The 15,850-nt window shown below is 57.6% G+C and overlaps 1 protein-coding gene across 1 annotated transcript in view; it reads left to right on the top strand.

Moving 5' to 3' along the window:
* The window catches only part of lamc3 (laminin, gamma 3), a 143,167-nt gene that overhangs the window by 32,410 nt on the left and 94,907 nt on the right, over nt 1-15,850 (top strand). The window contains exons 2-4 of the mRNA XM_059638130.1: nt 1,102-1,406; nt 5,682-5,812; nt 15,406-15,572. Of these exons, the coding sequence (XP_059494113.1) occupies nt 1,102-1,406; nt 5,682-5,812; nt 15,406-15,572 (603 nt within the window). The remainder of the gene's footprint in view (nt 1-1,101; nt 1,407-5,681; nt 5,813-15,405; nt 15,573-15,850) is intronic.

Below are 15,850 nucleotides of genomic sequence, written 5' to 3'. Positions count from 1 at the left end.
GCCAAGCAGCGTCCCAGCAGCACAAAAGCTGATGTTTCCCTCTCTGATGAAGGGTCTAGGCCCGAAACGTCAGCTTTTGTGCTCCTGAGATGCTGCTTGGCCTGCTGTGTTCATCCAGCTTCACACTTTGTTATCTTGGATTCTCCAGCATCTGCAGCTCCCATTATCTCTGGTCCATAAATAATATCTCTGAACAGACTGATTATAAAATATTTCAGTTTTAAAAAGCTGTTAACAGGGGGCGATGGAGGTGGATGTTGGATGGAATCATTCTATGATTGATTATGAGTGTCTGCTCACTGATCTATGTTCGCTGTGCTTGATTGGGTTCGGTCTGGGTGATGACTCAAAGAATTGCATGGCCCAGAGGTGAGCTTGCTTAAGCATGTAGATATCTTGTGATTGAAGAGAGATTTCAAAACTCTAGGATATAAATTTGTTGCACATGTTAGAAAGGAGTGTCAGCTACACAATGCTCTGAGGCAAACACAAACAGACCTGAGAAATGTTCAAGGGAAGGATGACCAACTGTCCCAGGTGTGAGGTGAGTGTCCTCCCATCCCATCCCATCCAGGGTGCAATCTGTCCCGAAAGGCTCCAAAAGCTTTTCTGCCCTCCCTGCTACATTTGTGTGGCCCCTATTCCTTCCTGCCCTCCCCAGACTGCTCTTCACGTTCAGCGGGACCAGCCAAGACCCCCACCCTCCCCTCACCTTGCTAAGGTGTCCTACACCACGCGCCCCCCAACAGTTTGCCACTCCGCGCAGGGCAGCGGCCAGTGAGCTGGTGCCAGTGGGACAGACGAACCCGTCCTGAAGGCCGGGATTGGAGACAGAGGGATTTCGGGTTGGCGCCAGGCGTGGGGGGAGGGGGGATGTCAGAGACTGAGGGAATAGGGGGTCCGTGGAGGGATTTGAAGGTGAAAATTTGAATTTCAGATACTCCACATTGGCATCGACCTGATCCAGTAAAAACAAGTAGCTCGTTGCTTGGCGGAGCCATGACTTTGACCCTTAATAACTGGGCACAGACTGCTCCAAACTCCAGGCAAACAGCTTTGAGTGAGTTCTGTCTCTATCAATTCCTTCCTGTCTCCCTTTAGGCAAGTCGTTTGAGATTACCTACGTCCGACTGAAGTTTCACACCAGCAGGCCTGAGAGTTTCGCTATCTATAAGAGGACACATGAGGACGCCCCCTGGACTCCCTACCAGTATTATAGCGCTTCGTGTCAGCGGACGTACAACCATTCGACCGGGACCTTCCTGCGGGCAGGGGATGAGGAGCGGGTACCGTTCTGCACTGATGAGTTCAGCGACATGTCCCCGCTAACGGGAGGGAACGTGGCTTTTTCTACCCTGGAGGGGAGACCGAGTGCATACAGCTTCGACTCCAGCCCTGTACTGCAGGTAAGTAAGCCCCCTCCGCCTGGATGCGAGGAACCTGCATCACACCTTAGTACATCTTGTGGGTCTGGAGTCACTTGTAGCCCACACCAGGCAACGATAGCCGTTTCCTTCCCCAAAGGATATCAGCCACCCAGATGGAAGCGCCCCGAACCATCTTCCCACACACTTGTCGGCTCTCAGTATTGACCAAACGTCTGACCCATGAGCCTTCGGGTTTGACCCAAGCGGTGACCTGACCCGATTCAGAGGTCACCAAACGTGACTGGACATGTTTGCGCATCTTCATCCCTAGGCCTGCTGCCCCTGCCTCACTTTACCACCATTGGTCACCCAACACGCCCATCGTCAATGTAGTTTCCTATCACCATTGGATGATTCATGACTCTCCATCAAACAGGGTTTTTCTCCCAACCTCCAATCATCAAGAAATGGAACAGATTGTGGAAAATGCAACTAAAAGTAGTTTTTAATTGTGATGATTATTCCATTTTGTGGGATTTTCACTCGTGAACAAACGATAAGAGGGAGGAGCACGCCATTCAGCCCCTTGAGCCTTCCTACCCACCTTCCACAAGTTGACTCAATAACTCAACTTGACCTTCCCATACTAGCCCCATTTCTCATGCCCTAATATCTCCGTGAGCTCTGTATCAAATGTCTTGTACTGAGAAAGAGAAGGAAGGGTCTAGACTCGAAACGTCAGCTTTCCTGCTCCTCTGATGCTGCTTGGCCTGCTGTGTCCATCCAGCTCTACACCTTGTTATCTCAGATTCTCCAGCATCTGCAGTTCCTACTATCTCTAAAGATTCACAACTGTCTGAGTCGAGAGGTTTATCCTCATCTCAGTTTCTTCGCTCTGAAGCTAATACCCTGTATTCCCGAAACTTTTACTGTGCTGTCAAACACTCAGAAATGTTATGTTCCAATAAGATCATATCTCATTGTTCAAAATGTCAAGACCCTGCTTCCCATCTCAAAGGACAGTTCCATCATCCCAGGAATCTTTTTAGTGAACTTCCGTTGCACTCCCTCTGGGACGTGTGTGTCCTTTTGTATGATCCTGGGGATTAATCTTCTATTTCTGAAGTTTTCTCTGTCAGATCTTGAGGGACTGGCAGCCCAATTGCACCCACCCACAGACTGGAAGAGGGTCCTTGGCCAGGCGGGCTGGTCACATTTCTAAAATATCAAACAGAACTGTTTGTTGACTTAGTGCTTTTGTCGGTGACCTAGCAGGCGCCGTGTGAGCTGTGTGTTTCTGTGGGAACATCCCGTGTTTCTGAGGGAAGGGAAGAGGTTGTGGGGAGGTCAGTCCAGCCGGGAGAAAGCTGCAGCCCCTAAGCCTGGGGAGCACACACTGGCAGACAGTAACTCTCCTCCCCGGGGCTAACTCACAATCTCTGTCCATGATAACCACCCCCGCCCCGGATCTGACTGAGCTCTGCTGAAGGCTCGTCACCTCTGCCTCACTCTGTGTCTCTCTCTCTCTCACCCACTAACTCAATTTCTCCTTTCTACGTTTCCCTGTCACTCTCCCTTACTCTCTCTCCTTCGCTCCTTCCCTCTCCTCTTCCCTCTGTCTCTCTCTTCCCTCCCTCTCCTCTTCCCTCTGTCTCTCTCTTCCCTCCCTCTCCTCTTCCCCCAGTCTCTCTCTTCCCTCCCTCTCCTCTTCCCTCTGTCTCTCTCTTCCCTCCCTGTCCTCTTCCCTCTGTCTCTCTCCTCCCTCCCTTTCTGCTTCGATTTCACTCCTATTCTCTTCACAACTTTGCTGCCTCCTCCTGCTCTCTCTCCATCCCTCCCCCCCTCACTTTCTCTACCTTGAAGGAGAGGTGATGGCCGAGTGCTATTATCGCTGGACTGTTAATCCAGAGACCCAGGTATCATTCTGGGGACCTGGGTTCGAATCCCGCCACAGCAGATGGTGGAATTTGAATTTAATAAATATCTGGAATTAAGAGTCTAACGATGACTGTGAATCTGTGGTCAATTGTTGGAAAAGCCCATCTGGTTCACTAATGTCCTTTAGGGAAGGAAACTGCCATTTTTACCTGGCCTGGCCTACATGTGACTCCAGACCCACAGCAATGTGGTTGGCTGTTAAATTAGGGAATGGCCAATAAATGTTGCCGTAGCCAGCGATGCCCACATCCTGTTAATGAACAAATCTCTCACTCACTCCCTTCCCCCCTGCCCATGACCTTACTCCCTTTCTCTTCCGCACCTCCCTCACCCCGGCTCCCCCTACCCGCCTCTCCCCCTCCCCCGCCCCCTCCCCCTCCTCCTATCACTGTCGCTCTCTCCCAATTTTCTCTCTCAAGCTTTGCTTTAGTTTCTCCTTCCTGGTTCCTGCTTTCCGCAGAACCCCTCCCTCACCATCTCTCCTCCCTCCCTCCACTTCTCACTTTCTCCCATCCCTGCCCTTCCCTCCCTCCCTCCCTCCCTCCCACTCCCTCTCCCTCCCTCCACCTTTCTCCCTCCCCCTTTCTCCCTGACCGTCACTCCCTCGCTCTCCCTTCCTACCCCTTGCCCCCTCCCTCACTCTCTCCCTCCCTCCCCCTTTCTCCCTGACTCACACTCCCCCCCCCCTGTCCTCCCTCCCCTCCTCTCTCCCCCTCCCCCTCGGTCTCCCTCCCCTCCTCTCTCCCCCTCCCCCTCGGTCTCCCTCTCCTCCTCTCTCCCCCCTCGCTGTCCCTCTCCACCTCCACCACTACCCCCCTCGCTTCCCCCTCGCTCTCCCTCCCTCTTTCTCCCTCCCTTGCTGTCCCTCCCTCTCTCCCCACCTCACTCTCCCTCTCCCTCCCTCTCCCCCTCGCTCTGCCCCCCATTCTCCCTCCCTCACTCCCCACCCTCACTCTCCCTCCCTCTCTCCCCCCCACCTTAATCTCCCTCTCTCCCCCCACCTCACTCTCCCTCCCTCCCCCCTCATTCTCCCTCCCTCACTCCCCACCCTCACTCTCCCTCTCTCTCTCCCCTGCCCTCCCTCTCTCTCTCCCCTGCCCTCCCTCTCTCTCACCACCCCACCCTCCGTGTCTCTCACCCCCCCCGCCCTCCCTCTCTCTCACCCCCTCACTCTCTCTCTCTCTCTCTCCCCCTCACCTCACTCTCTCTCCCTCCCTCCCCCTCACCTCACTCTCCCTCCCTCCCCCCAGCTCACTCACCCTCCCTCCCTCCCCCCCACCTCACTCTCCCTCCCTCCCCCCCACCTCACTCTCCCTCCCTCCCCCCCACCTCACTCTCCCTCCCTCCCCCCCACCTCACTCTCCCTCCCTCCCCCCCACCTCACTCTCCCTCCCTCCCCCCCACCTCACTCTCCCTCCCTCCCCCCCACCTCACTCTCCCTCTCTCTCTCCCTCCCCACCTCACTCTCCCTCTCTCTCTCTCCCTCCCCACCTCACTCTCCCTCTCTCTCCCTCTCTCCCTCCGCCTCACTCTCCCTCTCTCCCTCCGCCTCACTCTCCCTCTCTCCCTCCGCCTCACTCTCCCTCTCTCCCTCCGCCTCACTCTCCCTCTCTCCCTCCGCCTCACTCTCCCTCTCTCCCTCCGCCTCACTCTCCCTCTCTCCCTCCGCCTCACTCTCCCTCTCTCCCTCCGCCTCACTCTCCCTCTCTCCCTCCGCCTCACTCTCCCTCTCTCCCTCCGCCTCACTCTCCCTCTCTCTCTCCCTCTCCGCCTCACTCTCCCTCTCTCTCTCCCTCCCCACCTCACTCTCCCTCTCTCTCTCCCTCCCCACCTCACTCTCCCTCTCTCTCTCCCTCCACCTCACTCTCCCTCTCTCTCTCTCCCTCCACCTCACTCTCCCTCTCTCTCTCTCCCTCCACCTCACTCTCCCTCCCTCTCTCTCTCTCCCTCCAACTCACTCTCCCTCTCTCTCTCCCCCCCACCTCACTCACCCTCCCTCTCTCCCCCCCACCTCACTCACCCTCCCTCTCTCCCCCCCCACCTCACTCTCCCTCCCTCTCTCCCCCTCCACCTCACTCTCGCTCCCTCTCTACTCCCCACCTCACTCTCGCTCCATCCCTCCCCCCTCACTCTCCCCCCTCACTCTCCCCCCTCACTCTCCCCCCTCACTCTCCCCCCTCACTCTCCCCCCTCACTCTCCCCCCTCACTCTCCCCCCTCACTCTCCCCCCTCACTCTCCCCCCTCACTCTCCCCCCTCACTCTCCCCCCTCACTCTCCCCCCTCACTCTCCCCCCTCACTCTCCCCCCTCACTCTCCCCCCTCACTCTCCCCCCTCACTCTCCCCCCTCGCTCTGACCTGTGTTTTTTCTCCCTAGGACTGGGTGACAGCCACTGATCTGCTCATTTCCCTGAAGCGACTGAACACATTTGGCGATGATATCTTCAGGGATCACCGGGTGCTCCGCTCCTATTACTACTCCATCTCCGATTTCTCTGTGGGTGGCAGGTAATGAACCCTCACCGCCTCGCTCCCGCTGCAACAACAAACTGCATTTACGTAGTCCCTTGGATAATAGCGGAACGCCCTGTTTACTGACCAAAATTTGACATTGAGGCGCTGTCGAGGTGTTTGTGGCAGGTGACCGGATGCTTTGTCGGGGAGTTTAATTTTAAGGAGGGGTCTAAAGGGGGAGGGTGTGATGGAGAGGCTGTCCGAGTCTCAAAGCCCAGGCTGTTGAAAAAGACTGGCTTCACCGAACCTTCACGTCTGCTGAACATTGTCATCCAAGACTCTATCTTCGAGGGACACTGATCACAAACCCTGCGCACACCTTTTTGCAATTGCCAGTCTCCCGGTGGGAGTCAGGTACAAAGCTCATTGGAAATTGCGTACAGGTAGACGGGGTGGCGGGGGCGGGGAGGCAGTGGGGGTTTAGGAAGACATTGCAACACCTGCCTTCATTGCTCAGACCCTTTGAGTGTAGGAGTTGGGACGTTATGTTGAGGTTGTACAGGACGTTGGTGACGCCTCTCCTGGAGCACTGTGCCCGGCCCTGGATGCCCTGCTGTGGGAAGGATATTATTGAATTGGAGAGGGTTTGGAAAAGAGTACCAGGACATTACTGCCGATGGAAGGGTTGAGATGTATTAAAAAAAACGGGAAGGACTGGCACGTTTTTCACAGGAGATTGAGGAGTAATCTCACGGAGGTTTATAAGATCGTGAGGGGTATAGTTAAGGTGGATGACAGGGGCCTTCTGCCCAGGCCAGGGGAATTCAAAACTATTTTTAAGGTGAGAGGAGAAAGATTTAAAAGAGAGGCAACTTTTTAAATCAGAGGGTGGGTCGTGCGTGGAATGAGCTGCCAGAGGAAGTGCTGGGTGTGGGCACTGTTCAACATTTAAAAGACATTTGGAAAAATATGTGATAGGAGGGATATGGGCTGGGAGCAGGCAGGTGGGACCAGTTTAGTTTGGGATGATGGTCAGCAGGGACCGGATGGACCGAAGGGTCTGTTTCTGTGCTGCGTGACTGTATGGTTCTGCGTGTTCAGTGTGCGACAGTCAGCAAGCACAGGTGTTGAGACGGACACTAGCAGGATGGTGGTGGATTAACCGTTGGGAAGAGCTGAATAAATAGGAGGTCGCTTTTTATCCTAGAAAAGGGAAGAATGAAGGATGACTTAATGGATGATTATAAAAGGTGTTCAGACGTCCTTCAGGTTTACCGTTAAACCAAAACCAGGCGCTGTAAACTAAAGAGTGTCCCGAGTGAATTGGGCAGTAAATTTGGGAGAAACCTTTTGACTCAGCAATGAGTGAGAATTTGGAATCGTTAACACAGTGGGAGGTGAATAGATTGACGCGCATAAAAGGGAAGCAAGATGAATGCACGAGGGTGAAAAGTGTAGACGGATGGAGTAAGATGGAGGAGTTTCGAATATACACACGGTACATCCAAAGGGTTGGTTTTAAGGAGGAGAGTGTGAAGAAGAGGGAAGATCCCACAAACAGTCATTGGATCATATCTCGGTAATCTGCATGGATCGATACCATCACATGGTAGATCCTTGGAGAGTTTGCAGCTGACTGGGAATGTTGGTGCTAATTGCAGTCCGTGCTCTCTCTCTCACTCTCCTGCCAGCGTCGAGGCTCAGGGCTGATGTTTCACTCCAGGGATTCCACGTGAGGACCCGAGCATCTCTGAGGGAGCTCGGCAGGCCAGGGCCCCACAGGAGCGATGCTGCGCCTGTAGATTATATTCTGGACATTGTCACATCAATGACCCTGTGACAGCATGATCTCACTCCCCCTCTCCCTCCCCCTCCCCCGCTCCCACCGTCCCCGCTCCCACCGTGCCCGCCCCCCACCGTCACTGCCTCACCATGCCCACTCTCACTGTCACTGCCTCACCAGCCCCACTCTCACCATCACTGCGTCACTGTCCCCCCTCTCGCCGTCCCCCCTCTCGCCGTCCCCCCTCTCGCCGTCCCCCCTCTCGCCGTCCCCCCTCTCGCCGTCCCCCCTCTCGCCGTCCCCCCTCTCGCCGTCCCCCCTCTCGCCGTCCCCCCTCTCGCCGTCCCCCCTCTCGCCGTCCCCCCCTCTCGCCGTCCCCCCTCTCGCCGTCCCCCCTCTCGCCGTCCCCCCTCTCGCCGTCCCCGCTCTCGCCGTCCCCGCCACACCGGCCCCTGTCTCACCGGCCCCGCTCTCACCATCACTGCCTCACCGTCCCCGCTCTCTCCGTCACTGCCTCACCAACCCCGCTCTCACCGTAACTCCGTCACTGCCTCACCATCTCCGCTCTCACCGTAACTCCGTCACTGTCTCACCATCCCCGCTCTCACCGTCACTGCCTCACCATCTCCGCTCTCACCGTCACTGCCTCACCATCTCCGCTCTCACCGTCACTGTCTCACCGTCCCCACTCTCTCCGTCACTGTCTCACCGTCCCCACTCTCTCCGTCACTGTCTCACCGTCCCCACTCTCTCCGTCACTGCCTCACCTTCTCCACTCTCACCGTCCCCGCTCTCACCGTCACTGTCTCACCGTCCCTGCTTTCACTGTCACTGTCTCACCATCTCCACTCTCACTGTCACTGTCTCTGTGTCCCCGCTCTCACCTTCAGTGCCACACCGTCCCCGCGCTCACCGTCACTGCGTCACCGTCCCCGCTCTCACCGTCACTGCCTCACCGTCCCCGCGCTCACCGTCACTGCGTCACCGTCCCCGCGCTCACCGTCACTGCCTCACCTTCCACACGCTCACCGTCACTGCCTCACCGTCCCCGCTCTCACCGTCACTGCCTCACCGTCCCCGCGCTCACCGTCACTGCGTCACCGTCCCCGCGCTCACCGTCACTGCCTCACCTTCCCCGCGCTCACCGTCACTGCCTCACCGTCCCCGCTCTCACCGTCACTGCGTCACCGTCCCCGCTCTCACCGTCACTGCCTCACCGTCCCCGCGCTCACCGTCACTGCCTCACCGTCCCCGCTCTCACCGTCACTGCCTCACCGTCCCCGCTCTCACCGTCACTGCGTCACCGTCCCCGCTTTCACCTTCACTGCGTCACCGTCCCCGCGCTCACCGTCACTGCCTCAACATCTCCACTCTCACCGTCACTATCTCTCTGTCCGCACTCTCACCGTCCCCGCTCTCGCCGTCCCCGCTCTCGCCGTCCCCGCTCTCGCCGTCCCCGCTCTCGCCGTCCCCGCTCTCGCCGTCACAGTCTCACCGTCCCCGCTCTCACCGTCCCCGCTCTCACCGTCCCCGCTCTCACCGTCCCCGCTCTCACCGTCCCCGCTCTCACCGTCCCCGCTCTCACCGTCCCCGCTCTCACCGTCCCCGCTCTCACCGTCACTGTCTCACCGTCACTGTCTCACCGTCACAGTCTCACCGTCACAGTCTCACCGTCACTGCGTCACCGTCACTGCGTCACCGTCCCCGCTCTCGCCGTCCCCGCTCTCGCCGTCCCCGCTCTCGCCGTCACAGTCTCACCGTCACAGTCTCACCGTCACAGTCTCACCGTCACTGCGTCACCGTCACTGCGTCACCGTCCCCGCTCTCGCCGTCCCCGCTCTCGCCGTCCCCGCTCTCGCCGTCCCCGCTCTCGCCGTCCCCGCTCTCGCCGTCACAGTCTCACCGTCCCCGCTCTCACCGTCCCCGCTCTCACCGTCCCCGCTCTCACCGTCCCCGCTCTCACCGTCCCCGCTCTCACCGTCCCCGCTCTCACCGTCCCCGCTCTCACCGTCCCCGCTCTCACCGTCCCCGCCTCACCGTCCCCGCTCTCACCGTCCCCGCTCTCACCGTCCCCGCTCTCACCGTCCCCGCTCTCACCGTCCCCGCTCTCACCGTCCCCGCTCTCACCGTCCCCGCTCTCACCGTCCCCGCTCTCACCGTCCCCGCTCTCACCGTCCCCGCTCTCACCGTCCCCGCTCTCACCGTCCCCGCTCTCACCGTCCCCGCTCTCACCGTCACTGCCTCACCGTCCCCGCTCTCACCGTCACTGCCTCACCGTCCCCGCTCTCACCGTCCCCGCGCTCACCGTCACTGCCTCACCGTCCCCGCTCTCACCGTCACTGCCTCACCGTCCCCGCTCTCACCGTCCCCGCGCTCACCGTCACTGCCTCACCGTCCCCGCTCTCACCGTCACTGCCTCACCGTCCCCGCTCTCACCGTCACTGCCTCACCGTCCCCGCTTTCACCTTCACTGCGTCACCTTCACTGCGTCACCGTCCCCGCTCTCACCGTCCCCGCTCTCACCGTCACTGCCTCACCGTCCCCGCTCTCACCGTCACTGCCTCACCGTCCCCGCTTTCACCTTCACTGCGTCACCTTCACTGCGTCACCGTCCCCGCGCTCACCGTCACTGCCTCACCGTCCCCGCTCTCCACCGTCCCCGCTCTCCACCGTCCCCGCTCTCCACCGTCCCCGCTCTCCACCGTCCCCGCTCTCCACCGTCCCCGCTCTCCACCGTCCCCGCTCTCCACCGTCCCCGCTCTCCACCGTCCCCGCTCTCCACCGTCCCCGCTCTCCACCGTCCCCGCTCTCCACCGTCCCCGCTCTCCACCGTCCCCGCTCTCCACCGTCCCCGCTCTCCACCGTCCCCGCTCTCCACCGTCCCCGCTCTCCACCGTCCCCGCTCTCCACCGTCCCCGCTCTCCACCGTCCCCGCTCTCCACCGTCCCCGCTCTCCACCGTCCCCGCTCTCCACCGTCCCCGCTCTCCACCGTCCCCGCTCTCCACCGTCCCCGCTCTCCACCGTCCCCGCTCTCCACCGTCCCCGCTCTCCACCGTCCCCGCTCTCCACCGTCCCCGCTCTCCACCGTCCCCGCTCTCCACCGTCCCCGCTCTCCACCGTCCCCGCTCTCCACCGTCCCCGCTCTCCACCGTCCCCGCTCTCCACCGTCCCCGCTCTCCACCGTCCCCGCTCTCCACCGTCCCCGCTCTCCACCGTCCCCGCTCTCCACCGTCCCCGCTCTCCACCGTCACTGCCTCACCGTCCCCGTGTTCACCCTCACCTTGGGACACGGCCCCCGCATGTTCAGCTCCCGCCACATGGTCACCGGTTGCTACCCAGCTCCTTATTTAGTTAGTTAAAGGGGCAGAGGGTTGCGGGGGCAGGTGGTGGGTATGGCATAGGTGGAGAGTTACTACAGAGAGGGAAGAGAGAGAATGAGAAGAAGAGGAACAAAAGGAAAAGGAGAGGGACCTGGTGCTCCGAATGGATGCCGCCATCTTGGTTTTTCTGGGGAATGTTCACCAGGCCAAAAAAACCAAGGGACCACGCCTCTCCTTTGTTTACCCAGTTGCCATGGGCCTGTGGTTTGGCCTCAGGTGAGGGGGTTATAATGAAGTCTTCTTTAAACTGTCATTGTTGGCCCGCCAAGGGCCATTCACCTCGAAGCCAGGAGACTGTAGGCCTCGGGCCTCGCTGCTAGACTGTGTGTGGGTGTGATTGAGATGAAATTTGAACCTGAGGCCTCCTCAGCCCGATGTTGTGCTAATTCCATGGAACAAAGAGGGAGTTCCACCAGCACCAAAACTTATCCCTCGACCAAAACACTTAACTGGTCACAATCGCACTGTTTATGGGATCTTCCTGTGTATATCTTTCCCTGCGTCACAGCAGTGGACAGGCTTCAAAAGGACTGTTGTAAAGTCTCTGCTATGTCCTGAGGATGTGAGAGGCACTACAGAAATGCAAGGTTTTCCTTCAAAGGGAGTGAGGTTAGATTATCCGAATGTTGATCCGTGAGCACAGCGTCTGTTGCTGTTACAGCTCAGCGTTTCCCTCTGATATCACGGGCACCTCACACAGCTGTTTAACATCTGGATCAGTTCTGATGTTGGCCCTGAAATAATTTTACCCTCGGCAGCTGCAACTCATCTCCTCTCACTTTGTTCTTTCTCTCTCCGCTGTCCTCCCTCCCCTCTCCCTCCCCTCTCCCTCTCCCTCTCGCTTCCCTCTCCCTCTCCCCCATGCTCCCCTCTCCCTCTCGCTCCCCTATCCCTCTCCTCTCCCTCCCCTCTCCCTCTCCTCTCCCTCCCCTCTCCCTCTCCCTCTCGCTTCCCTCTCCCTCCCCTCTCCCTCTCCCCCATGCTCCCCTCTCCCTCTCGCTCCCCTATCCCTCTCCTCTCCCTCCCCTCTCCCTCTCCCTCCCCTCCCGCTCCCCTCTCCCTCCCGCTCCCCTCTCCCTCCCGCTCCCCTCTCCCTCCCGCTCCCCTCTCCCTCCCGCTCCCCTCTCCCTCCCGCTCCCCTCTCCCTCCCGCTCCCCTCTCCCTCCCGCTCCCCTCTCCCTCCCGCTCCCCTCTCCCTCCCGCTCCCCTCTCCCTCCCCCTCTCCCTCTCCCTCCCCTCCCGCTCCCCTCTCCCTCCCGCTCCCCTCTCCCTCCCGCTCCCCTCTCCCTCCCGCTCCCCTCTCCCTCCCGCTCCCCTCTCCCTCCCGCTCCCCTCTCCCTCCCGCTCCCCTCTCCCTCCCGCTCCCCTCTCCCTCCCGCTCCCCTCCTCCCTCCCGCTCCCCTCCTCCCTCCCGCTCCCCTCCTCCCTCCCGCTCCCCTCCTCCCTCCCGCTCCCCTCTCCCTCATGCTCCCCTCCTCCTTCCCCTCCCCCCTCCCCTCCCCCGTCCCCTCTCCCTCATGCTCCCCTCTCCCTCATGCTCCCCTCCTCCTTCCCCTCCCCCCTTCCCCTCCCCCCTCCTTCCCTCCCCCCCTCCCCCCTTCCCTCCCCTTCCCTCCCCTTCCCTCCCCTTCCCTCCCCTCCCCTCCCCTCCCCTCCCCCCTTCCCTCCCCCCTTCCTTCCCTCCCCTCCCCCCCTTCCCCCGTCCCCCCCTCCCCCCGTCCCCCTCTCCCCCGTCCCCCTCTCCCCCCGTCCCCCTCTCCCCCCGTCCCCCTCTCCCCCCGTCCCCCTCTCCCCCCGTCCCCCTCTCCCCCCGTCCCCCTCTCCCCCCGTCCCCCTCTCCCCCCGTCCCCCTCTCCCCCCGTCCCCCTCTCCCCCCGTCCCCCTCTCCCCCCGTCCCCCTCTCCCCCCGTCCCCCTCTCCCCCCGTCCCCCTCTCCCCCCGTCCCCCTCTCCCCCCGTCCCCCTCTCCCCCCGTCCCCCTCTCCCCCCGTCCCCCTCTCCCCCCGTCCCCCTCTCCCCCCGTCCCCCTCTCCCCCCGTCCCCCTCTCCCCCCGTCCCCCTCTCCCCCCGTCCCTCTCCCCCTCCCCCCTCTCCCTCTCCCTGTCCCTCTCACTCCGCCCCACGCCTCAGCCCCGTTCCTGCCCCCTGTTTTATTGAAGGTGTTTTCCGTTGAGGGGCGAAGGTGTAGTTTCAGCTTGAGCAGGTGGGGAGGGAAATGTATAAAGTGATGTGAATGGGTGGTTTAGGAAGCCGGGTCACACAGATTGAGAGTCACAAACTGATATCACAATCAAAGGTGCGGGTTAATCTATGTATGGGCTCTCCTCACAGCCAATGTCTGTTTGACCATATAACCCTGACCATTCAGGATTCTTGGCCTGTGTATTCCTAATTCCGTCATGACCTGTTATTGGGATTTTGGAAGCCAGTCACAAAATGTTTTAATGTTGCTCAGATGGAACGCTAAATGTTCGATTACTGCTCATTGTACATTGGGCTGGTATTTGAAACTGTTTCCAATTTCACATTCAGACTTAGTTTTTTGAATAGTACACTCCGTTACTCATGTTATGGAGCGGAACGAATCCGCTCCAAATATATCGAGGACTTGCTCTAAAACCTAACTTTTACCTTACTTACTGGCAAGTGTGAGGGTGTTCCAAATGTGATTTGATAGATCGCCCTGCTAGGCTGTAAGAAAAAAAACTTTATTCTTACACCGCAGTTAAAATATAAACAAAAAACGAAAAATTGACATCACCTTAACTCTATCAAAATGCTTAACAACATAATATATTATTTAACCACTACTCATCAACTAATCCAGTAAAGCAGCATCCTGTAAACACACCCTTGGCAAAGGCAAATTCAGCAAAACAGATTTCCTTCACTTGCTATTGCCCGGAGCCCAGAAACAGCAGAAAGAGAACACAAGCTTTTTGCAGCAGCGGAGAGAGAGTTATATCTAGTAGCTTCAAGTCCAAAACCCCCAACTTCAACAACTGGAAGCAAAACTAAAACACTGGGCACAAGTGACCCTGAGTCCATCTACTCATGCTTCTTTAAGCTATTTACTCTGCTTTCATGGACCAGACTTTGGCACCAGGTTTATGACCTCCTCTTCAAGAGAAACAGGATAGAACCTCAGCGGTTAGCACTGCTGCCTCACAGTGCCAGGGGCCCAGGTTCTAGTCCCCCTTGTGGGTTTCCTCCCACAGTCCAAAGATGTACAGGTTAGGGTCAATTGGCCATGCTGCAGTGTTCAGGGCTGTGTGGGTTATCGGAGGATGGGTCTGGGTGGGATGCTCTGGGAGTCAGTGTGGACTTATTGGGCTGAATGGCCTGTTTCCACAACTCCAAATTGTGTCATTCTTCGATCCAACACTAAAGTAAAAGCTTGGATGGCCTAGAGACTTCTTTCTATTTTCTGACAGCGAAAAGGTATCTCTAAACTAAGCTGTCACAGTCTGGAGATTTTTACAAAAGCATATGCCCGTCTCCTGATATGAAACTGTTCTTCTGAACAGAAACCTGATGTGAACACAATTTACTAGTGATGTCTGACTGACTGTTTCTCTGTATTTCAGAGAACACAGTGTTGTAAACATTAGCAACTAACTTCCCAAGTGCCTGATTAAGGTATTCAATGTAAACCTCATGTTGTTCTTTGGACATGATGTATTTAGTTCACTGTTCCAAAAGACTTTCTGACCGCTTAGGAAAAAACTGAGTCTCCTTTACAGAACTGAAACCAAAAGAAACCCATTTACCTTTAACATCTGAATTCCCAAATGGTGAGAACATATTGTAAAGCTTAATGATGTAGCACCTTAATCTCTGGGATAGAAAGTGTTTGCCTCAGCGCTGTTGGCAGCAGGACGCTAAGCTCTATAATTCCCTTCCTAAACATCTCCACCTCTCTATCTCGTGTCCCACCTTTAAGACACTCCCAAGAAACCTTCAACATCTTCAACAAATGTTTGGGTCACCTGAATTAACATCTCCTTACGTGGCTCAGTGTCCATGTTAAATTGCCGATGTTAGAAGTGCTATATGAATATAAGTTGTTGTTAACTGTAAGGCCAACTTTAAAGACTTGAGTCTGCAGTCCAAACTGACAATCCCAAAACACTACTGAAGGAGTGCTGTGCTGTCAGAGGTGCCTTTTGTTTTTAGATGAGGCATTAAATTGAGGCCAGGACAGCGACTTCTAGGGGGACGTAAAATGTTCTGGGTTGTTATATAATGAAGAAGGGAATTCATCCCCTGGTGCCTGGAGCAACATGATTAAAACCTGGCTGTGATCACATTCTGGCATCTTGCTGTGCGTGAACTGGCTGCTGAGTTTCTCACATTGAAGTAACAATTAACAAGTTTCAAACCAACAAGCCCCCCACCCCCGTTGGCTTCAGGGACGCCCTGAGGCGATTGAAGGGTGCTGGAGGAATTTGGGTTCTGACTGCCGTGTGGGTTGTGTTTCCCAGGTGTAAATGCAATGGCCATGCCAGTGAGTGTGTGACCAACCAGCAAGGAAGGCTGGTGTGTGACTGTCAGCATCACACAGCTGGCGTGGACTGCGAGAGGTGCCAACCCTTTTACCACGACAGGCCGTGGGCTCGGGGATCCTCTGAGGCAGCGAACGAATGTCTGCGTAAGTTTCTCAACTTCCTCTTAACAGAGCATGTAGTTAGTGAGGCCCATCTGCCTGGCTGCTGTCCCCTGTCAGTGGGTCAGTGGATATTATCCCTATGATCCCCTTCATTACAGAATGAAATTACATTGCTGCGTCGACCACCATCAAATCCTTCAGTCCTTTTTGAGCTTCAAACCCTTGGATTTGAGGGAATTCGAGATAACAAGGTGTGGAGCTGGATGAACACAGCAGGCCCAGCAGCATCTCAGGAGCAGGAAGGCTGACGTTCGGGTCCT

The sequence above is a fragment of the Stegostoma tigrinum genome, chromosome 29 (assembly GCF_030684315.1).
Source record: "Stegostoma tigrinum isolate sSteTig4 chromosome 29, sSteTig4.hap1, whole genome shotgun sequence".
Lineage (NCBI taxonomy): Eukaryota > Metazoa > Chordata > Chondrichthyes > Orectolobiformes > Stegostomatidae > Stegostoma > Stegostoma tigrinum.
The sequence above is the reverse complement of the archived record's forward strand: the minus strand, read 5'-3'. Positions and strand labels throughout refer to the sequence as shown.